Source organism: Oncorhynchus gorbuscha, linkage group LG13, assembly GCF_021184085.1.
Source record: "Oncorhynchus gorbuscha isolate QuinsamMale2020 ecotype Even-year linkage group LG13, OgorEven_v1.0, whole genome shotgun sequence".
In the NCBI taxonomy this organism is placed as follows: domain Eukaryota; kingdom Metazoa; phylum Chordata; class Actinopteri; order Salmoniformes; family Salmonidae; genus Oncorhynchus; species Oncorhynchus gorbuscha.
Genome location: NC_060185.1, coordinates 93,456,658 through 93,484,315, shown reverse-complemented (window position 1 = coordinate 93,484,315; position 27,658 = coordinate 93,456,658). Strand labels below are relative to the sequence as shown.

Sequence of the window (27,658 nt, the reverse complement as noted above, 5' to 3'; positions counted from 1 at the left end):
AAAACAAGCATTATTTTGAGAGTAGAAACCTGGGTGGGGGTATTATTATTAAATGTATTGACTGACTGGTAAGAATTCTGAGTGTCTGGTAGATCTATCTGCCTCAGAGGCTGGTGGACCAAAAAGTTTGTTTTTAGGCCCTATTCATAAATTATGTCGTGGGTCGTTCCAAAACAACCCCCTCGCAGACATTTGCTTACAACTTGTTCAGTCATGTTAACCTGGTAACTTTACCAGTATATCTAAACCTCAGGCATGTTACCTCATTAGCTAGCCAGCTAACAACATGGTAACTTTCTCAGTATATCTAAATCTCAGTTATGTTACCTCATTAGCTAGCCAGCTAACAACATGGTAACTTTCTCAGTATATCTAAATCTCAGTCATGTTACCTCATTAGCTAGCCAGCTAACAACATGGTAACTTTCTCAGTATATCTAAATCTTAGTTATGTTACCTCATTAGCTAGCTAGCTAACAACATGGTAACTTTCTCAGTATATCTAAATCTCAGTTATGTTACCTCATTAGCTAGCTAGCTAACATCATGGAAATTTTACCAGTATATCTAAACCTCAGTCATGTTACCTCATTAGCTAGCTAGCTAACAACATGGTAACTTTACCAGTATATCTAAACCTCAGTTATGTTACCTCATTAGCTAGCTTGCTAACATCATGGAAATCTTACCAGTATATCTAAACCTCAGTCATGTTACCTCATTAGCTAGCTAGCTAACAACATGGAATTTTACCAATATATCTAAACAGCTGGCAGCACAGAAATAAAGGAAAAAGGATAGCTTCTTTACTCAAAAACTTGGCGCCCTTAAAAAGACAGCGTGGAATTTTCTATGTAATAGATCTCTATAGGTAGTGGTTTTACACAATAGAGAAACATAATATTCCACAAATTAATTTGTCATTTCAATGGCAGGTTTTTGTATCAACGTTTTAGATTTTTACAATAAACAATTGTCTTTACAGGGTTAAATATTAGATTCTAGAACACAACATGTGCTTCAAAAGTAGCTAGAACGTGTTCATATATGTAGGTCCAATACTCTATCTCAATCAATTAAAAAATATACAGTACCAGTCAAAAGTTTGGACACACCTGCTCATTCCTGGGTTTTTCTTTATTTTTACTATTTTCTACATTGTAGAATAATAGTGAAGACATCAAAACTGTGAAATAACACATATGGAATCATGTAGCAAGCAAAAAAGTGTTAAACAAATCATAATATATTTTATATTTGAGATTCTTCAAAGTAGCCACCCTTTACCTTGATGACAGCTTTACTATTGGCATTCTCTCAACCAGCTTCATGAGGTAGTCACCTGGAATGCATTTCAATTAACTGGTGTGCCTGCTTAAAAGTTCATTTGTGGAATTTCTTTCCTTCTTAATGCGTTTGAGCTAATCAGTTGTGTTGTGACAAGGTAGGGGGTGGAATACAGAAGATATACCTATTTGGTGGTCCATATTATGGCAAGAACAGCTCAAATAAGCAAAGAGAAACAACAGTCCATCATTACTTTAAGATATGAAGGTCAGTCAATACGGAACATTTCAAGAACGTTGAACATTTCTTCAAGTACAGTCGCAAAAACCATGAGGCGCTATGATAAAACTGGCTGTCATGAGGACCGCCACAGGAAAGGAAGACCCAGAGTTACCTCTTCTGCAGAGGATAAGTTCATTACAGTTACCAGCCTCAGAAATTGCAACCCAAATAAATGATTCACAGAGTTCAAGTAACAGACACATCTCAACATGAACTGTTCAGAGAAGACTGCATGAATCAGGCCTTCACGGTCAAATTACTGCAAAGAAACCATTACTTAAGGACGCCAATAAGTAGAAGAGACTTACTTGGATGATCTCCATGGTTCCCACCGTGAAGCATGGAGGAGGAGGTGTGATGGTGTGTGGGTGCTTTGCTGGTGACACTGTCAGTGATTCATTTAGAATTCAAGGCACACTTAAGCAGCATGGCTACCACAGCATTCTGCAGGGATACGCCATCCCATCTGGTTTGCGCTTAGTGGGACTATACTTTGTTTTTCAACAGGACAATGACCCAACACACATCCAGGCTGTATAAGGGCTATTTTACCAAGAAGGAGAGTGATGGAGTGCTGCATCAGATGACCTGGCCTCCACCCAATTTAGATGGTTTGGGATGAGTTGGACGGCAGAGTAAGCAGTCAACAAGTGCTCAGCATATGTGATAACTGTCACACCCTGGCCAAAGAGAGCTTTTTATTCTCTATTTTGGTTAGGCCAGGGTGTGACTAGGGTGGGCATTCTAGTTTCTTTATTTCTATGTTTTCTATTTCTTTGTTTTTGGCCGAGTGTGGTTCCCAATCAGAGGCAGCTGTCTATCGTTGCCTCTGATTGGGAATCATACTTAGGCAGCATTTTTCCCACGTGTGTTTTGTGGGTAGTTGTTTTCTGTATAGTTGATTTGCCTTACAGAACTGTTCGTCTTTCACTTTGTTATTTTGTTCGAGTGTTTTGATAAATAAAAATCATGAACACTTACCACGCTGCGCTTTGGTCCATGCCTTCCGACGACAGGCGTAACAGGAACTCCTTCAAGACTGTTGGAAAAGCATTCCTCATGAAGCTGGTTGAGAGAATGCCAAGAGTGTGCAAAGCTGTCATCAAGGCAAAGGCTGGCTACTTTGAAAAATCTCAAATCTCAAATGTATTTGTATTGTTTAAAAAAAAATTGGTTACTACATGATTCCATATGTGTTATTTCATAGTTTTGATGTCTTCACCATTATTCTGCAATATAGAAAATAGTAAAAATAAAGAAAAACCCTTGAATGAGTAGGTGTGTCCAAACTTTTGACTGGTACTATATATCTTCTGATGCTCCTAGATTTTATGTTTTGCTCCTAACTTTTTAAATTGTGAGCGCCAGTTCAATGATTTGTATTTATTTATTTAGGACCTTGGTTACAATGATTGTAAACCATTGTGAAGCCAAGACAAATAATATGGAGAACAGTAAAATGTGCCCCATTTCTCTCCTAGAACAATTACAAATTCATATTTTGTGTCAGTAGAAACATGGAATAATTCTGGATTCTAAGGACACTAGTTACATTTTATAGCGGCTGTGAAAAGAGCTGTTGAATTCTTTAAATAGGACATCAGTTTTAGACATGAACTGTAAAAAGGTTGCTTTATATGGATATTTTGTGATCAGCAACAATGATGAACTATAACTAATTATGTCAGTTATCTTGATAAGGCATGAGAGCTCATGAATTTACAAACAACACTTCATAGATTGAAGAAAACCAAAGATAAAGGCAGGTAGCTAGCCAACTATAGCAAGTGCTATGCTAACCATATCTGCTAGCTGTAGGCTAAATTAGAAATTCTAGCTAGCAGACTACACAAAACTATACATCTTGGAGGACATGTTCAAAATCACACTTCTTTTTGGTCTAAGATGTGTTTGTACCTTGGAGGCCATCAGTTTGCTAGCAGGCTGTGAGCAGTAGCCTAACTGTGAGAGGCAGCCACAGCAACCAATTATTTCCCCCCTAAATAAATATTCATGCTTACCCCACTCTATAGCCAAGAGGTGTCCACTGGCCACTAATTGGACTGTCAAAAAACAGAATAGAGGAGGGGCAATGTTTCCTGTGAGGCCAACAGCCATTCATTAAAGATGTCCTGTTCCTCTTAGGTAACCTGACCCGAGTGCAGTACTAGCCCAGAGTGCCTGGCCCCTTCTTAAGAGTTGGCCACTGTGGTGCCACCTTCAAACCCATTCTATTGTCCCTAACTCAGAGGCAAAGATTATGTGGTCCGGGTTAAAACCAAGGGAGAAGACCCCACTCCAACCCACTCCTCCCTTAAATGGTCCCTATACAGCGTGGTATGGTTTTACACATTAGGGAGCACTTGACTAACCCTTCAGGTTGCTACGGTCACCTGGTGTCTTTGCCACCCAGCAGGATGTGGCTTTTATCTTTTGTAGCCGAGAGGAGAACGGGGAAGAATGGGCGGTGTATCTACCATGCAGCTGGTATAGAAGGCCTGTCTGTTCCCAAACCTCCCTTCACTCCCAGATACCCCACCAGCTTTACCCCAGTTACCCCATGTTCCCACCGACACCATACCAAAAAAGAGCTTTTAGTCTTCCCTAGGAGAATTATACGTGAGAGTACACAAAAGTGAAAGTGTACATAGTTTTTATTGATGAGATACCACCTCCACTACCACCTCCACTACCACCTCCACTACCACTACCAACTCCACTACCACTACCACCTCCACTACCACCTCCACTACCACTACCACTACCACTACCACTACCACCTCCACTACCACCTCCACTACCACCTCCACTACCACTACCACTACCACCTCCACTACCACTACCACTACCACCTCCACTACCACTACCACTACCACTACCACCTCCACTACCACTACCACTACCACCTCCACTACCACTACCACTACCACTACCACCTCCACTACCACTACCACTACCACTACCACCTCCACTACCATCTCCACTACCATCTCCACTACCACTACCACTACCACTACCACCTCCACTACCACCTCCACTACCAACTCCACTACCACCTCCACTACCACCTCCACCTCCACTACCACCTCCACTACCACGACCACCTCCACTACCACCTCCACTACCACTACCACCTCCACTACCACCTCCACTACCACCTCCACTACTACCACCTCCACTACCACCTCCACTACCACCTCCACTACCACCTCCACTACCACCTCCACTACCACTACAAACTCCACTACCACCTCCACTACCACCTCCACTACCATCTCCACTACCACTACCACCTCTATTACCACCTCCACTACCACCTCCACCACCTCTACTACCACCTCCACTACCACTACCACTACCACCTCCACTACCACCTCCACTACCACTACCACCTCCACTACCACCTCTACTACCACCACAACTACCACTACCACCTCCACTACCACCTCCACTACCACTACCACTACCACCTCTACTACCACCACCACTACCACTACCACCTCCACTACCACCTCTATTACCACCTCCACTACCACCTCCACTTCCACCTCTACTACCATCTCCACTACCACTACCACCTCCACCACCTCCACTACCACCACCACTACCACCTCCACTACCACCTCCACTACCACCACCACTTCCACTACCACCTCCACTACCACCTCTACTACCACCACCACTACTACCATCTCCACTACCACCTCTACTACCACTACCACCTCCACTACCACTACCACTACCATCTCCACTACCACCTCTACTACCATCTCCACTACCACTACCACCTCCACTACCACCTCTACTACCACTACCACCTCCACTACCATCTCCACTACCACCTCCACTACTATCAACTCCACTACCACTACCACCTCCACTACCACCTCCACTACTACCACCTCCATTACCACCTCTACTACCACCTCCACTACCACCTCCACTACCACCTCCACTACCACTACCACCTCCACTACCACTACCACTACCACCTCCACTACCACCTCCACTACCACCTCCACTACCACTACCACCTCCACTACCACCTCCACTACCACCTCCACTACCACTACCACCTCTACTACCACCTCCACTACCATCTCCACTACCACCTCCACTACCACTACCACTACCACTACCACTACCACCTCCACTACCACCTCCACTACCAATACCACTACCACCTCCACTACCACCTCCACGACTACCAGCTCCACTACCACTACCACTACCACCTCCACTACTACTACCTCCACTACCACCTCCACTACCACTACCTACCACCTCCACTACCACCTCCACTACCACCACTACCACCTACTCTACCACCTCCCTCCACTACCACACCCTCCACTACCAACTCCACTACCACTACCACCTCCACTACCACCTCCACTACTACCACCTCCACTACCACCTCCACTACCAGTACCACTACCACCTCCACTACTACCACCTCCACTACCACCTCCACTACCACTACCACCTCCAGTACCACCTCCACTACCAACTCCACTACCACCTCCACTACCACTACCACTACCACCTCTACTACCACCTACCACTACCACTACCACCTCCACTACCACCTCCACTACCACCTCCACTACCACCTCCACTACCACCACCTCCACTACCTCTCCACTACCACTACCACCTCCACTACCACCTCCACTATCCTCCACTACCACTACCACCACTCCACTACCACCTCCACTACCACCTCCACTACCACCTCCACCACCACCACTACTACCATCTCCACTACCACCTCCACTACCACTACCACCTCCACTACCACTACCACTACCACCTCCACTACCACCTCTACTACCATCTCCACTACCACTACCACCTCCACTACCACCTCTACTACCACTACCACCTCCACTACCACCTCCACTACCACCTCCACTACCACCTCCACTACCACTACCACCTCCACTACCACCTCCACTACTACCACCTCCACTACCACCTCCACTACCACCTCCACTACCACCTCCACCTACCACCTACCACCACCACTACCACCTCCACTACCACTACCAACTCCACTACCACCTCCACTACCACCTCCACTACCACTACCACCTCCACTACCACCTCCACTACCACTACCACCTCCACTACCTCCACTACCCACTACCACTCCACTACCACCTCCACTACCACTACCACTACCACTACCACTACCATCTCCACTACCACCTCCACTACCATCTCCACTACCACTACCACCTCTCCACTACCACCTCCACTACCACTACCACCTCCACTACCACCTCCACTACCACCTCCACTACCACCACCACTACTACCACTACCACTCCACCACCACTACCACCTACTACTACCACCTCCACTACCACTACCACTCCACTACCAACTCCACTACCACTACCACCTCCACTACCACCTCCACTACTACCACCTCCACTACCACCTACCACTACCACCTCCACACTACCACCTCCACTACCACCTCCACTACCAACTACCACCTCCACTACCACCTACCACTACCACTACCACCCTACCACTACCACTACCACTACCACTACCACTACCACTCCACTACCACCTCCACTACCACCTCCACTACCACCTCCACTACCACCTCCACTACCACCTCCACTACCACTACCACTACCACTACCACCTCCACTACCACTACCCTACCACCACCTCCACTACCACTACCATCTCCACTACCACCTCCACTACCACCTCCACTACCACCTCCACTACCAACTCCACTACCACCTCCACTACCACTACCACTACCACCTCCACTACCACCTCCACCCACTACCACCTCCACTACCACCTACCACCTCCACCACTCCACTACCACCTCCACTACCACCTCCACTACCACCTCCACACCACCACCTCCACCTCCACTACCACCTCCACTACCACTACCACCTCCACTACCACCTCCACTACCACTACCACCTCCACTACCACCTCCACTACCACCTCCACTACCACTACCACCTCCACTACCACTACCACCTCCACTACCACCTACCACCTCCACTACCACTCCACTCCACTACCACCTCCACTACCACCACCTACCACTACCACCTCCACTACACCACTACCACTACCATCTCCACTACCACCTCCACTACCACCTCCACTACCACTACCATCTCCACTACCACCTCCACTACCACTACCACCTCCACTACCACCTCCACTACCACCTCCACTACCACCTACCACCTACCACTACCACACTCCACTACCACCTCCACTACCACTTCCACTACCATCTCCACTACCACCACCACTACTACCACTACCACTACCACCTCTACTACCACCTCCACTACCACTACCACTACCACCTCCACTACCACCTCCACTACCACCACTCCACTACCACTACCACCTCCACTACCACCTCCACTACCACCTCCACTATCACTACCACCTCCACTACCACCTCCACTACCACCACCACTACCACTACCACCTCCACTACCACTACCACTACCACTACCACTACCACCTCCACTACCACCTCCACTACCACTACCACTACCACCTCCACTACCACTACCACCACTACCACTCCACTACCACCTCCACTACCACCTCCACTACCACTACCACTACCACCTCCACTACCACCTCCACTACCACTACCACCTACCACTACCACCTCCACTACCACTACCACTACCACTACCACTACCACCTCCACTACCACCTCCACTACCACCTCCACTACCACCTCCACTACCACCTCCACTACCATCTCCACTACCACTACCACCTCCACTACCACCTCCACTACCACTACCACTACCACCTCCACTACCACCTCCACTACCACCTCCACTACCACTACCACCACCACTACCACCTCTACTACCACTACCACCTCCACTACCACCTCCACTACCACTACCACTACCACCTCCACTACCACCTCCACTACCACCTCCACTACCACTACCACCTCCACTACCACCTCCACTACCACTACCATCTCCACTACCACTACCACCTCCACTACCACCTCTACTACCACCTCCACTACCACCTCCACTACCACCTCTACTACCATCTCCACTACCACTACCACCTCCACTACCACCTCCTCTACCACCTCCACTACCACCTCCACTACCACCTCCACTACCACTACCACCTCCACTACCATCTCCACTACCACTACCACCTCTACTACCATTACCACTACCACCTCCACTACCACCTCCACTACCACCTCCACTACCACTACCACCTCCACTACCACCTCTACTACCACCACAACTACCACTACCACCTCCACTACCACCTCCACTACCACTACCACCTCCACTACCATCTCTACTACCACTACCACCTCCACTACCACCTCTACTACCACCTCCACTACCACCTCCACTACCACCTCTACTACCATCTCCACTACCACCACCACTACCACCTCCACTACCACCTCTACTACCACCTCCACTACCACCACCACTACCACCTCCACTACCACCTCTACTACCACCTCCACTACCACCTCCACTACCACCTCCACTACCACCTCTACTACCATCTCCACTACCACTACCTCCTCCACTACCACTACCACTACCTCCTCCACTACCACTACCACCACCACTACCACCTCCACTACCACCACCACTACCACCTCCACTACCACCTCCACTACCACCTCCACTACCATCTCCACTACCACTACCACCTCCACTACCATCTCCACTACCACTACCACCTCCACTACCACCTCCACTACCACCTCCACTACCATCTCCACTACCACTACCACCTCTACTACCATCTCCACTACCACCTCCACTACCACCTCCACTACCATCTCCACTACCACTACCACCTCCACTACCATCTCCACTACCACTACCACCTCCACTACCACCTCCACTACCACCTCCACTACCACTACCACCACCACTACCACCTCTACTACCACTACCACCTCCACTACCACCTCCACTACCACTACCACTACCACCACTACCACCTCCACTACCACCTCCTACTACCACCACTACTACCACTACCACCTCCACTACCACCTCCACTACCATCTCCACTACCACCTCCACTACCACTACCACCTCCACTACCATCTCCACTACCACTACCACCTCTACTACCATTACCACTACCACCTCCACTACCACCTCCACTACCACCTCCACTACCACTACCACCTCCACTACCACCTCTACTACCACCACAACTACCACTACCACCTCCACTACCACCTCCACTACCACTACCACCTCCACTACCATCTCTACTACCACTACCACCTCCACTACCACCACCACTACCACCTCCACTACCACCTCTACTACCACCTCCACTACCACCTCCACTACCACCTCCACTACCACCTCTACTACCATCTCCACTACCACTACCTCCTCCACTACCACTACCACTACCTCCTCCACTACCACTACCACCACCACTACCACCTCCACTACCACCTCTACTACCATCTCCACTACCACTACCTCCTCCACTACCACTACCACTACCTCCTCCACTACCACTACCACCACCACTACCACCTCCACTACCACCTCTACTACCATCTCCACTACCACTACCTCCTCCACTACCACTACCACTACCTCCTCCACTACCACTACCACTACCACTACCACTACCACCTCCACTACCACCACCACTACCACCTCCACTACCACCTCTACTACCACCTCCACTACCACTACCATCTCCACTACCACTACCATCTCCACTACCACCTCCACTACCACTACCATCTCCACTACCACTACCACCTCCACTACCACCTCCACTACCACCTCCACTACCACTACCACTACCATCTCCACTACCACCACCACTACCACCTCCACTACCACCTCCACTACCACCTCCACTACCACTACCACCTCCACTACCACCTCCACTACCACCTCCACTACTACCACCTCCACTACCACCTCTACTACCACCTCTACTACCACCTCCACTACCACTACCACCTCCACTACCACCTCCACTACCATCTCCACCACTACCACCTCCACTACCACCTCCACTACCACCTCCACTACCACTACCACTACCATCTCCACTACCACCACCACTACCACCTCCACTACCACCTCCACTACCACCTCCACTACCACTACCACCTCCACTACCACCTCCACTACCACCTCCACTACTACCATCTCCACTACCACCTCCACTACCACTACCACCTCCACTACCACCTCCACTACCACCTCCACTACTACCACCTCCACTACCACCTCTACTACCACCTCCACTACCACCTCCACTACTACCACCTCCACTACCACCTCTACTACCACCTCCACTACCATCTCCACTACCACCTCCACTACCACCTCCACTACCACTCCACTACCACCTCCACTACCATCTCCACTACCACCTCCACTACTATCAACTCCACTACCACTACCACCTCCACTACCACCTCCACTACTACCACCTCCATTACCACCTCTACTACCACCTCCACTACCACCTCCACTACCACCTCCAATACCACTACCACCTCCACTACCACTACCATCTCCACTACCACCTCCACTACCACCTCCACTACCACTACCACCTCCACTACCACCACCACTACCACCTCCAATACCACTACCACCTCCACTACCACTACCATCTCCACTACCACCTCCACTACCACCTCCACTACCACTACCACCTCCACTACCACCTCCACTACCACTCCACTACCACCTCCACTACCATCTCCACTACCACCTCCACTACTATCAACTCCACTACCACTACCACCTCCACTACCACCTCCACTACTACCACCTCCATTACCACCTCTACTACCACCTCCACTACCAGCTCCACTACCACCTCCACTACCACCTCCACTACCATCTCCACTACCACTACCACTACCACCTCCACTACCACCTCCACTACCAATACCACTACCACCTCTACTACCACCTCCACTACTACCAGCTCCACTACCACTACCACTACCACCTCCACTACTACTACCTCCACTACCACCTCCACTACCACTACCTCCTCCACTACCACTACCACCACTACCACCTACTCTACCACCTCCACTACCACTACCACCTCCACTACCAACTCCACTACCACTACCATCTCCACTACCACCTCCACTACTACCACCTCCACTACCAGTACCACTACCATCTCCACTACTACCACCTCCACTACCACCTCCACTACCACTACCACCTCCAGTACCACCTCCACTACCACCTCCACTACCACCTCCACTACCACTACCACCTCCACTACCACCTCCACTACCACTACCACCTCCACTACCACCTCCGCTACCACTACCACCTCCACTACCACCTCCACTACCACTACCACCTCCACTACCACCTCCACTACCACTACCACCTCCACTACCACCTCCACTACCACTACCACCTCCACTATCAGCTCCACTACCACTACCATCTCCACTACCACCTCTACTACCAACTCCACTACCACTACCACCTCCACTACCACCTCCACTACCACTACCACCTCCACTACCACCTCCACTACCACCTCCACTACCAGCTCCACTACCACCACCACTACTACCACTACCACCTCCACTACCACTACCACCTCTACTACCACCTCCACTACCACTACCACTACCACTACCACTACCACTACCACCACTACCACTACCACCTCCACTACCACTTCCACTACCATCTCCACTACCACCACCACTACTACAACTACCACCTCCACTACCACTACCACTACCACTACCACTACCACTACCACTACCACCTCCACTACCACTACCACCTCCACTACCACTACCACTACCACCTCCACTACTACTACCTCCACTACCACCTCCACTACCACTACCTCCTCCACTACCACTACCACCACTACCACCTACTCTACCACCTCCACTACCACTACCACCTCCACTACCAACTCCACTACCACTACCACCTCCACTACCATCTCCACTACTACCACCTCCACTACCAGTACCACTACCACCTCCACTACTACCACCTCCACTACCACCTCCACTACCAATACCACCTCCACCACTACCACCTCCTCCACTACCACCTCCACTACCACCTCCACTACCACCACTACCACCTCCACTACCACCTCCACTACCACTACCACCTCCACTACCACCTCCACTACCACCTCCACTACCACCTCCACTACCACCTACCAGCTCCACTACCACTACCACCTCCACTACCACCTCCACTACCACTACCACCTCCACTACCACTACTCCACTACCACTACCACCTCCACTACCACCTCCACTACCACTACCATCTCCACTACCACCTCCACTACCACCTCCACTACCACCTCCACTACCACCTCCACTACCACCACTACCACCTCCACTACCACTCCACTACCACTACCACCTCCACTACCACTACCACCTCCACTACCACTACCACCTCCACTACCACTACCACTACCACCTCCACTACCACCACTACCATCTCCACTACCACCTCCACTACCACCACCTCCCTACCACTACCACTACTACCACCTCCACTACCACTACCTCCACTACCACCTCCACTACCTCCACTACCACCTCCACTACCACTACCACCTCCACTACCTACCACACTCCACCACTACCACCTCCACTACCACCTACCACTACCACCTCCACTCCACTACCACTACCACCTACTACCACCACTACCACTACCACTCCACTACCACTACCACCTCCACTACCACCTACCACTACCACCTCCACTACCACTACCACACTACCACTACCACTACCACCTCCACTACCACTACCACTACCACTACCACTACCACTACCACTACCCTCCACTACCACCACCACCTCCACTACCACTCCACTACCACCTCCCACTACCACCTCCACTACCACTACCACTCCACTACCATCTCCACTACCACTACCACCTCCACTACCACCTACCACTACCACTCCACTACCACCTCCACTACCACCTCTACTACCACCTCCACTACCACTACCACCTCCACTACCATCTCCACTACCACTACCACCTCCACTACCACTACCACTACCACTACCACTACCACTACCACCTCCACTACCACCTCCACTACCACCTCCTACCACCTACCTACCACTCCACTACCACCTCCACTACCACTACCACTACCACCTCCACTACCACCTCCACTACCACCACCACTACCACTACCACCTCCACTACCACTACCACCTCCACTACCCACTACCACCTCCACTACCACTACTCCACTACCACTCCACTACCACCTCCACTACCACCATCTCCACTACCACTACCACCTCCACTACCTCCACTACCACCTCCACTACCACTACCACCACCCTCCACTACCACCTCCACTACCACCTCCACTACCACTACCTCCACTACCACCTCCACTACCACCTCCACTACCACTACCACCTCCACTACCACCTCCACTACCACCTCCACTACCACCTCCACTACCACTACCACTACCACTACCACCTCCACTACCACCTCCACTCCACTACCATCTCCACTACCACTACCACCTCCACTACCACCTCCACTACCACCTCCACTACCACTACCACCTCCACTACCACCTCCACTACCACCTCCTACTACCACCTCCACTACCACTACCACCACTACCACCTCCACTACCACCTCCACTACCACCACTACCACCTACCACTACCACCTCCACTACCACCTCCACTACCACTACCACCTCCACTACCACCACTACCACCTCCACTACCACCTCCACTACCACTCCACTACCACCTCCACTACCACCTCCACTACCACCTCCACTACCACTCCACTACCACTACCACCTCCACTACCACTACCACTACTACCACCTCCACTACCACTACTACCACCTACCACTACCACCTCCACTACCACCTCCACTACCACTACCACCTCCACTACCACTACCACTACCACTACCACCTCCACTACCACCTCCACTACCACTACCACCTCCACTACCACCTCCACTACCACCTCCACTACCACTACCACCTCCACTACCACTACCACTCCACTACCACCTCCACTACCACCTCCACTACCACTACCACCTCCACTACCACCTCCACTACCACTCCACTACCACCTCCACTACCACCTCCACTACCACCTCCACTACTACCACTCCACTACCACTACCACCTCCACTACCACCTCCACTACTACCTCCACTACCACCTCCACTACCACCTCCACTACCAGCTCCACTACCACCTCCACTACCACCTCCACTACCACCTCCACTACCACCACTACCACTACCACCTCCACTACCACCTCCACTACTACACTACCACCTCTACTACCACCTCCACTACCACCTCCACTACCACTACCACCTCCACTACTACTACCTCCACTACCACCTCCACTACCACTACCTCCTCCACTACCACTACCACCACTACCACCTACTCTACCACCTCCACTACCACTACCACCTCCACTACCAACTCCACTACCACTACCATCTCCACTACCACCTCCACTACTACCACCTCCACTACCAGTACCACTACCATCTCCACTACTACCACCTCCACTACCACCTCCACTACCACTACCACCTCCAGTACCATCTCCACTACCACCTCCACTACCACCTCCACTACCACTACCACCTCCACTACCACCTCCACTACCACTACCACCTCCACTACCACCTCCGCTACCACTACCACCTCCACTACCACCTCCACTACCACTACCACCTCCACTACCACCTCCACTACCACTACCACCTCCACTACCACCTCCACTACCACTACCACCTCCACTATCAGCTCCACTACCACTACCATCTCCACTACCACCTCTACTACCAACTCCACTACCACTACCACCTCCACTACCACCTCCACTACCACTACCACCTCCACTACCACCTCCACTACCACCTCCACTACCAGCTCCACTACCACCACCACTACTACCACTACCACCTCCACTACCACTACCACCTCCACTACCACTCCACCACTACCACTACCACTACCACTACCACTACCACTACCACCTCCACTACCACTTCCACTACCATCTCCACTACCACCACCACTACTACAACTACCACCTCCACTACCACTACCACTACCACTACCACTACCACTACCACTACCACTACCACCTCCACTACCACTACCACTCCACTACCACTACCACTACCACCTCCACTACTACTACCTCCACTACCACCTCCACTACCACTACCTCCTCCACTACCACTACCACCACTACCACCTACTCTACCACCTCCACTACCACTACCACCTCCACTACCAACTCCACTACCACTACCACCTCCACTACCATCTCCACTACTACCACCTCCACTACCAGTACCACTACCACCTCCACTACTACCACCTCCACTACCACCTCCACTACCAATACCACCTCCACCACTACCACCTCCTCCACTACCACCTCCACTACCACCTCCACTACCACTACCACCTCCACTACCACCTCCACTACCACTACCACCTCCACTACCACTACCACCTCCACTACCACCTCCACTACCACTACCAGCTCCACTACCACTACCACCTCCACTACCACCTCCACTACCACTACCACCTCCACTACCACCTCCACTACCACTACCACCTCCACTATCAGCTCCACTACCACTACCATCTCCACTACCATCTCCACTACCCTCCACTACCACCTCCACTACCACCACTATCTCCACTACCACCTCCACTACCACTACCACCTCCACTACCACTACCACTACCACCTCCCACTCCACTACCACTACCACCTCTACTACCACCTCCACTACCACTACCACTACCACCTCCACTACCACTACCACCTCCACTACCACTACCATCTCCACTACCACCTCCACTACCACCTCCACTACCACCTCCACTACCACTACCACCTCTACTACCACCTCCACTACCACTACCACTACCACCTCCACTACCACTACCACCTCCACTACCACTACCACCTCCACTACCACCTCCACTACCACCTCCACTACCACTTCCACTACCATCTCCACTACCACCACCACTACCACTACCACCTCCACTACCACCTCCACTACCACTACCACTACCACCTCCAATACCACTACCACCTCCACTACCACTACCATCTCCACTACCACCACCACTACCACTACCACCTCCAGTACCACCTCCACTACCATCTCCACTACCACCACCACTACCACTACCACCTCCACTACCACTACCACCTCTACTACCACCTCCACTACCACCTCCACTACCACCTCCACTACCACCTCCACTACCACTTCCACTACCATCTCCACTACCACCACCACTACCACTACCACCTCCACTACCACTACCACCACCACTACCACCTCCACTACCACTACCACCTCTACTACCACCTCCACTACCACTACCACTACCACCTCCACTACCACCTCCACTACCACTACCACCTCCACTACCACTACCAACTCCACTACCACCTCCACTACCACCACCACTACCACTACCATCTCCACTACCACTACCACTACCACTACCACTACCACTACCACTACCACTACCACCTCCACTACCACCTCCACTACCACTACCACCTCCACTACAACCACCACTACCACTACCACCTCCACTACCAATACCACTACCACCTCCACTACCACCTCCACTACTACCAGCTCCACTACCACCTCCACTACTACTACCTCCACTACCACTACCACTACCACTACCAGCTCCACTACCACTACCACTACCACCTCCACTACTACTACCTCCACTACCACCTCCACTACCACTACCTCCTCCACTACCACTACCACCACTACCACCTACTCTACCACCTCCACTACCACTACCATCTCCACTACCACTACCACCTCCACTACCACCTCCACTACCACCTCCACTACCACCTCCACTACCACTACCACCTCCACTATCACTACCATCTCCACTACCACCTCCACTACCACTACCGCTACCACTACCACTACCACCTCCACTACCACCTCCACTACCACCTCCACTACCACCTCCACTACTACCACCTCCACTACCAGTACCACTACCATCTCCACTACTACCACCTCCACTACCACCTCCACTACCACTACCACCTCCAGTACCACCTCCACTACCACCTCCACTACCACCTCCACTACCACTACCACCTCCACTACCACCTCCACTACCACTACCACCTCCACTACCACCTCCGCTACCACTACAACCTCCACTACCACCTCCACTACCACTACCACCTCCACTACCACCTCCACTACCACTACCACCTCCACTACCATCTCCACTACCACTACCACCTCCACTATCAGCTCCACTACCACTACCATCTCCACTACCACCTCTACTACCAACTCCACTACCACTACCACCTCCACTACCACCTCCACTACCACTACCACCTCCACTACCACCTCCACTACCACCTCCACTACCAGCTCCACTACCACCACCACTACTACCACTACCACCTCCACTACCACTACCACCTCTACTACCACCTCCACTACCACTACCACTACCACTACCACTACCACTACCACTACCACTACCACCTCCACTACCACTTCCACTACCATCTCCACTACCACCACCACTACTACAACTACCACCTCCACTACCACTACCACTACCACTACCACTACCACTACCACTACCACTACCACCTCCACTACCACTACCACCTCCACTACCACTACCACTACCACCTCCACTACTACTACCTCCACTACCACCTCCACTACCACTACCTCCTCCACTACCACTACCACCACTACCACCTACTCTACCACCTCCACTACCACTACCACCTCCACTACCAACTCCACTACCACTACCACCTCCACTACCATCTCCACTACTACCACCTCCACTACCAGTACCACTACCACCTCCACTACTACCACCTCCACTACCACCTCCACTACCAATACCACCTCCACCACTACCACCTCCTCCACTACCACCTCCACTACCACCTCCACTACCACTACCACCTCCACTACCACCTCCACTACCACTACCACCTCCACTACCACTACCACCTCCACTACCACCTCCACTACCACCTCCACTACCACTACCAGCTCCACTACCACTACCACCTCCACTACCATCTCCACTACCACTACCACCTCCACTACCACCTCCACTACCACTACCACCTCCACTATCAGCTCCACTACCACTACCATCTCCACTACCACCTCCACTACCACCTCCACTACCACCTCCACTACCACCACTATCTCCACTACCACCTCCACTACCACTACCACCTCCACTACCACTACCACTACCACCTCCCACTCCACTACCACTACCACCTCTACTACCACCTCCACTACCACTACCACTACCACCTCCACTACCACTACCACCTCCACTACCACTACCATCTCCACTACCACCTCCACTACCACCTCCACTACCACCTCCACTACCACTACCACCTCTACTACCACCTCCACTACCACTACCACTACCACCTCCACTACCACTACCACCTCCACTACCACTACCACCTCCACTACCACCTCCACTACCACCTCCACTACCACTTCCACTACCATCTCCACTACCACCACCACTACCACTACCACCTCCACTACCACCTCCACTACCACTACCACTACCACCTCCAATACCACTACCACCTCCACTACCACTACCATCTCCACTACCACCACCACTACCACTACCACCTCCACTACCACCTCCACTACCACCTCCACTACCACCTCCACTACCACCTCCACTACCACCTCCACTACCACCTTCACTACCAACTCCACTACCACCTCCACTACCACCTCCACTACCACTTCCACTACCATCTCCACTACCACTACCACTACTACAACTACCACCTCCACTACCACCACTACCACTACCACTACCACTACCACTCCACTACCACTACCACTACCACTACCACCTCCCACTACCACTACCACTACCACTACCACCTCCACTACTACCACCTCCACTACCACCTCCACTACCACTACCTCCTCCACTACCACTACCACCACTACCACCTCCACTACCACCTCCACTACCACTACCACCTCCACTACCAACCTCCACTACCACTACCACCTCCACTACCATCTCCACTACTACCACCTCCACTACCACTACCACTACCACCTCCACTACTACCCTCCACTACCACCTCCCACTACCACCACTACCACTACCACCTCCACTACCACCTCCACTACCACTACCACCTCCACCACTACCACCTCCACTACTACCACTCCACTCCACTACCACCTCCACTCCACTACCACCTCCACTACCACCTCCACTACCACCTCCACTACCACTACCACTACCACTACCACTACCACCTCCACTACCATCTCCACTACCACTACCACCTCCACTACCACCACTACCACTACCACCTCCACTACCAGCTCCACTACCACTACCACCTCCACTACCACTACCACCTCCACTACCACCTCCACTACCACCACTACTCCACTACCACCTCCACTACCACTACCACCTCCACTACCACTACCACTACCACCTCCCACTACCACTACCACTACCACCTCCACTACCACCTCCACTACCACTACCACCTCCACTACCACTACCACCTCCACTACCACTACCACCTCCACTACCACCTCCACTACCACCTCCACTACCACCTCCACTACCACTACCACTACTACCACCTCCACTACCACTACCACTACCACCTCCACTACCACTACCACCTCCACTACCACTACCACTACCACTACCACCTCCACTACCACCTCCACTACCACCTACACTACCACCTCCACTACCACCACCACTACCACTACCACCTCCACTACCACCTCCACTACCACTACCACTACCACCTCCCTACCACTACCACCTCCACTACCACTACCATCTCCACTACCACCTCCACTACCACTACCACCTCCACTACCACCTCCACTACCACCTCCACTACCACCACCACTCCACTACCACCTCCACTACCACTACCACCTCTACTACCACTCTCCACTACCACCTCCACTACCACCTCCACTACCACTACCACTACCACCACTCCACTACCATCTCCACTACCACCACCACTACCACTACCACCTCCACTACCACTACCACCACCACTACCACCTCCACTACCACTACCACCTCTACTACCACCTCCACTACCACTACCACTACCACCTCCACTACCACCTCCACTACCACTACCACCTCCACTACCACTACCAACTCCACTACCACCTCCACTACCACCACCACTACCACTACCATCTCCACTACCACTACCACTACCACTACCACTACCACTACCACTACCACCTCCACTACCACCTCCACTACCACTACCACCTCCACAACCACCACTACCACTACCACCTCCACTACCAATACCACTACCACCTCCACTACCACCTCCACTACTACCAGCTCCACTACCACCTCCACTACTACTACCTCCACTACCACTACCACTACCACTACCAGCTCCACTACCACTACCACTACCACCTCCACTACTACTACCTCCACCACCTCCACTACCACTACCACCTCCACTACCACTACCACCACTACCACCTCCTCTACCACCTCCACTACCACTACCATCTCCACTACCACTACCACCTCCACTACCACCTCCACTACCACCTCCACTACCACCTCCACTACCACTACCACCTCCACTATCACTACCATCTCCACTACCACCTCCACTACCACTACCGCTACCACTACCACTACCACCTCCACTACCACCTCCACTACCACCTCCACTACCACCTCCACTACCACCTCCACTACCACCTCCACCTCCACTACCACTACCACTACCACCTCCACTACCACGACCACCTCCACTACCACCTCCACTACCACTACCACCTCCACTACCACCTCCACTACCACCTCCACTACCACCTCCACTACCACCTCCACTACCACTACCACCTCCACAACTACCACCTCCACTACCACCTCCACTACCACCTCCACTACCACCTCCACTACCACCTCCACTACCACTACAAACTCCACTACCACCTCCACTACCACCTCCACTACCACTACCACCTCCACTACCACCTCCACTACCACTACCACCTCCATTACCACCTCCACTACCATCTCCACCACCTCTACTACCACCTCCACTACCACTACCACTACCACCTCCACTACCACCTCCACTACCACTACCACCTCCACTACCACCTCTACTACCACCACAACTACCACTACCACCTCCACTACCACCTCCACTACCACTACCACTACCACTACCACCTCTACTACCACCACCACCTCCACTACCACCTCCACTACCACCTCCACTACCACTACCACCTCCACTACCACCTCCACTACCACCTCCACTACCACTACCACCTCCACTACCACCTCTACTACCACCTCCACTACCACCTCCACTACCATCTCCACTACCACTACCACCACCACTACCACCTCCACTACCACTACCACTACCACTACCACTACCACTACCACTACCACTACCATCTCCACTACCACTACCACCTCCACTACCACCTCCACTACCACTACCACTACCATCTCCACTACCATCTCCACTACCACTACCACTCCACTACCACCTCCACTACCACCTCCACTACCACCTCCACTACCACCTCCACTACCACTACCACCTCCACTACCACCTCCACTACCACCTCCACTACCATCTCCACTACCACTACCACCTCCACTACCACCTCCACTACCACTACCACCTCCACTACCACCTCCACTACCACCTCCACTACTACCACCTCCACTACCACCTCTACTACCACCTCCACTACCACTACCCTCTCCACTACCACCTCCACTACCACCTCCACTACCACCTCCACTACTACCACCTCCACTACCACCTCTACTACCACCTCCACTACCACCTCCACTACTACCACCTCCACTACCACCTCTACTACCACCTCCACTACCATCTCCACTACCACCTCCACTACTATCAACTCCACTACCACTACCACCTCCACTACCACCTCCACTACTACCACCTCCATTACCACCTCTACTACCACCTCCACTACCACTACCACCTCCACTACCATCTCCACTACCACCTCCACTACTATCAACTCCACTACCACTACCACCTCCACTACCACCTCCACTACCACCTCCACTACCACTACCACCTCCACTACCATCTCCACTACCACCTCCACTACCACTACCACCTCCACTACCATCTCCACTACCATCTCCACTACCACCTCTACTACCACCTCCACTACTACCAGCTCCACTACCACTACCACTACCACCTCCACTACTACTACCTCCACTACCACCTCCACTACCACTACCACCTCCACTACCACTACCACCTCCACTACCAACTCCACTACCACTACCACCTCCACTACCACCTCCACTACTACCACCTCCACTACCAGTACCACTACCACCTCCACTACTACCACCTCCACTACCACCTCCACTACCAATACCATCTCCACCACTACCACCTCCTCCACTACCACCTCCACTACCACCTCCACTACCACTACCACCTCCACTACCACCTCCACTACCACTACCACCTCCACTACCACCTCCACTACCACCTCCACTACCACTACCACCTCCACTACCACCTCCACTACCACTACCACCTCCACTACCACCTCCACTACCACTACCACCTCCACTACCACCTCCACTACCACTACCACCTCCACTATCAGCTCCACTACCACCTCCACTACCACCTCCACTACCACCACTATCTCCACTACCACCTCCACTACCATCTCCACTACCACCTCCACTACCACCTCCACTACCACCACTATCTCCACTACCACCTCCACTACCACTACCACCTCCACTACCACCTCCACTACCACCTCCACTACCACTACCATCTCCACTACCACCTCCACTACCACCTCCACCACCACCACTATCTCCACTACCACCACCACTACCAGCTCCACTACCACTACCACTACCACCTCCACTACCACCTCCACTACCACCTCCACTACCACCACTATCTCCACTACCACCACCACTACCACCTCCACTACCACTACCAACTCCACTACCACCTCCACTACCACCTCCACTACCACTACCAACTCCACTACCACCTCCACTACCACCTCCACTACCACTACCACCTCTACTACCATCTCCACTACCACTACCACTACCACCTCCACTACCACCTCCACTACCACTACCACCTCCACTACCATCTCCACTACCACCTCCACTACCACTACCACCTCCACTATCAGCTCCACTACCACCTCCACTACCACCTCCACTACCACCACTATCTCCACTACCACCTCCACTACCATCTCCACTACCACCTCCACTACCACCTCCACTACCACCACTATCTCCACTACCACCTCCACTCCACTACCACTACCACTACTCCACCTCCACTACCACCTCCACTCCACTACCACCTCCACTACCACCTCCACTACCACCTCCACCACCACCATCTCCACTACCACCACCACTACCAGCTCCACTACCACTACCACTACCACCTCCACTACCACCTCCACTACCACCTCCACTACCACCACTATCTCCACTACCACCACCACTACCACCTCCACTACCACTACCAACTCCACTACCACCTCCACTACCACCTCCACTACCACTACCAACTCCACTACCACCTCCACTACCACCTCCACTACCACTACCACCTCTACTACCATCTCCACTACCACTACCACTACCACCTCCACTACCACCTCCACTACCACTACCACCTCCACTACCATCTCCACTACCACCTCCACTACCACTACCACCTCCACTACCACCTCCACTACCACTACCACCTCCACTACCAGCTCCACTACCACCACCACTACTACCACTACCACCTCCACTACCACTACCACCTCTACTACCACCTCCACTACCACTACCACTACCACTACCATCTCCACTACCACCTCCACTTCCACTACCATCTCCACTACCACCACCACTACTACAACTACCACCTCCACTACCACTACCACCTCTACTACCACCTCCACTACCACTACCACCTCCACTACCCCTCCACTACCACTACCACCTCCACTACCCCTCCACTACCACTACCACCTCCACTACCCCTCCACTACCACCTCCACTACCACTACCACCTCCACTACCAACTCCACTACCACCTCCACTACCACCACCACTACCACTACCACCTCCACTACCACTACCACCTCCACTACCAACTCCACTACCACTACCACCTCCACTACCAACTCCACTACCACTACCACCTCCACTACCAACTCCACTACCACTACCACCTCCACTACCACTACCACCTCCACCACCACTACCACTACCACCTCCACTACAACCACCACTACCAATACCACTACCACCTCCACTACCACCTCCACTACCAATACCACTACCACCTCCACTACCACCTCCAGTACCAATACCACTACCACCTCCACCACTACCACCTCCACTACCACCTCCACTACCAATACCACTACCACCTCCACTACCAATACCACTACCACCTCCACTACCACCTCCACTACTACCAGCTCCACTACCACTACCACTACCACCTCCACTACTACTACCTCCACTACCACCTCCACTACCACTACCTCCTCCACTACCACTACCACCACTACCACCTACTCTACCACCTCCACTACCACTACCACCTCCACTACCAACTCCACTACCACTACCACCTCCACTACCACCTCCACTACTACCACCTCCACTACCAGTACCACTACCACCTCCACTACTACCACCTCCACTACCACCTCCACTACCAATACCGCCTCCACCACTACCACCTCCTCCACTACCACCTCCACTACCACCTCCACTACCACTACCACCTCCACTACCACCTCCACTACCACCTCCACTACCACTACCACCTCCACTACCACCTCCACTACCACTACCACCTCCACTATCACCTCCACTACCACTACCACCTCCACTACCACCTCCACTACCACTACCACCTCCACTATCAGCACCACTACCACCTCCACTACCACCACTATCTCCACTACCACCTCCACTACCATCTCCACTACCACCTCCACTACCACCTCCACTACCACCACTATCTCCACTACCACCTCCACTACCACTACCACCTCCACTACCACCTCCACTACCACTACCATCTCCACTACCACTACCACCTCCACTACCACCTCCACTACCACTACCACCTCCACTACCACCTCCACTACTACCACTTCCACTACCAGTACCACTACCACCTCCACTACTACCACCTCCACTACCACCTCCACTACCAATACCGCCTCCACCACTACCACCTCCTCCACTACCACCTCCACTACCACCTCCACTACCACTACCACCTCCACTACCACCTCCACTACCACTACCACCTCCACTACCACTACCACCTCCACTAACACCTCCACTACCACCTCCACTACCACTTCCACTACCACCTCCACTACCACTACCACCTCCACTACCACCTCCACTACCACTACCACCTCCACTACCACCTCCACTACCACTACCACCTCCACTACCACTACCACCTCCACTACCACTACCACCTCTACTACCACCTCCACTACCACTACCACTACCACCTCCACTACCACCTCCACTACCACTACCACCTCCACTACCACTACCAACTCCACTACCACCTCCACTACCACCTCCACTACCACCTCCACTACCACCTCCACTACAACCTCCACTATCACTACCACCTTCACTACCAACTCCACTACCATCACCACTACCACCTCTACTACCACCTCCACTACCACCACCACTACCACTACCACCTCCACTACCACTACCACCACCACTACCACCTCCACTACCACTACCTCTACCACTACCACCTCCACTACCACCTCCACTACCACCTCCACTACCACCTCCACTACCACTACCACCTCCACTACAACCACCACTACCACTACCACCTCCACTACCAATACCACTACCACCTCCACTACCACCTCCATTACTACCAGCTCCACTACCACTACCACTACCACCTCCACTACTACTACCTCCACTACCACCTCCACTACCACTACCTCCTCCACTACCACTACCACCACTACCACCTACTCTACCACCTCCACTACCACTACCACCTCCACTACCAACTCCACTACCACTACCACCTCCACTACCACCTCCACTACTACCACCTCCACTACCAGTACCACTACCACCTCCACTACTACCACCTCCACTACCACCTCCACTACCAATACCACCTCCACCACTACCACCTCCTCCACTACCACCTCCACTACCACCTCCACTACCACTACCACCTCCACTACCACTACCACCTCCACTACCACCTCCACTACCACTACCACCTCCACTATCAGCTCCACTACCACTACCATCTCCACTACCACCTCCACTACCACTACCACCTCCACTACTACCACTACCACCTCCACTACCACCTCCAACTCCACTACCACCTCCACCTCCACTACCACTACCACCTCCACTACCACCTCCAACTCCACTACCACCTCCACCTCCACTACCACCTCCACCTCCACCTCCACCTCCACTACCACTACCACCTACACCACTACCACCTCCACCACCACCTCCACCACCTCCACCACTACCACTACCACCTCCACTACCACCTATACTTCCACCACCTCTACTACTACCACCACCACCACCACCACCTCCACCACCAACAACAACAGAAACAACATCATGCAAGGTACCTCTTCTTTCAGTCAGGATAACAACAAACTATGGGAACTAGCCACATTGGCCAAATTCACCAGAACCATCAGTTTGACGGACGTCAGTTGGTGTGGAACACTTTTTTTTATTGGATAAGTGGAGTGCCTTTGTGCCTGTGAGCTGTAAGATAGCCTGTTGGGTTCTTAATCACTCACTCTT

At 52.5% G+C, this 27,658-nt stretch overlaps 4 protein-coding genes across 4 annotated transcripts; all 4 read left to right on the top strand.

Moving 5' to 3' along the window:
• Positions 1–4,983: 4,983 nt before the first annotated feature.
• LOC123993793 (mucin-2-like) lies at positions 4,984–14,943 on the top strand (the record flags this gene model as incomplete). Its single annotated transcript, XM_046296274.1, has 5 exons — positions 4,984–5,084; positions 8,231–9,267; positions 9,911–10,611; positions 11,675–12,525; positions 14,784–14,943. Coding segments are annotated over 5 exons (2,850 nt in total), but the record flags the coding sequence as incomplete, so codon positions are not given.
• A 1,675-nt stretch (positions 14,944–16,618) lies between these two features.
• LOC123993800 (mucin-5AC-like) lies at positions 16,619–19,396 on the top strand (the record flags this gene model as incomplete). The annotated part of the gene is made up of 1 exon (XM_046296276.1): positions 16,619–19,396. A coding segment is annotated over one exon (2,778 nt), but the record flags the coding sequence as incomplete, so codon positions are not given.
• Positions 19,397–21,707: 2,311 nt separating this feature from the next.
• Positions 21,708–24,493, top strand: LOC123993801 (mucin-2-like; the record flags this gene model as incomplete). The annotated part of the gene is made up of 2 exons (XM_046296277.1): positions 21,708–22,256; positions 22,289–24,493. Coding segments are annotated over 2 exons (2,754 nt in total), but the record flags the coding sequence as incomplete, so codon positions are not given.
• A 351-nt stretch (positions 24,494–24,844) lies between these two features.
• Positions 24,845–27,406, top strand: LOC123992402 (mucin-5AC-like; the record flags this gene model as incomplete). Its single annotated transcript, XM_046293542.1, has 1 exon — positions 24,845–27,406. A coding segment is annotated over one exon (2,562 nt), but the record flags the coding sequence as incomplete, so codon positions are not given.
• Positions 27,407–27,658: the final 252 nt, after the last annotated feature.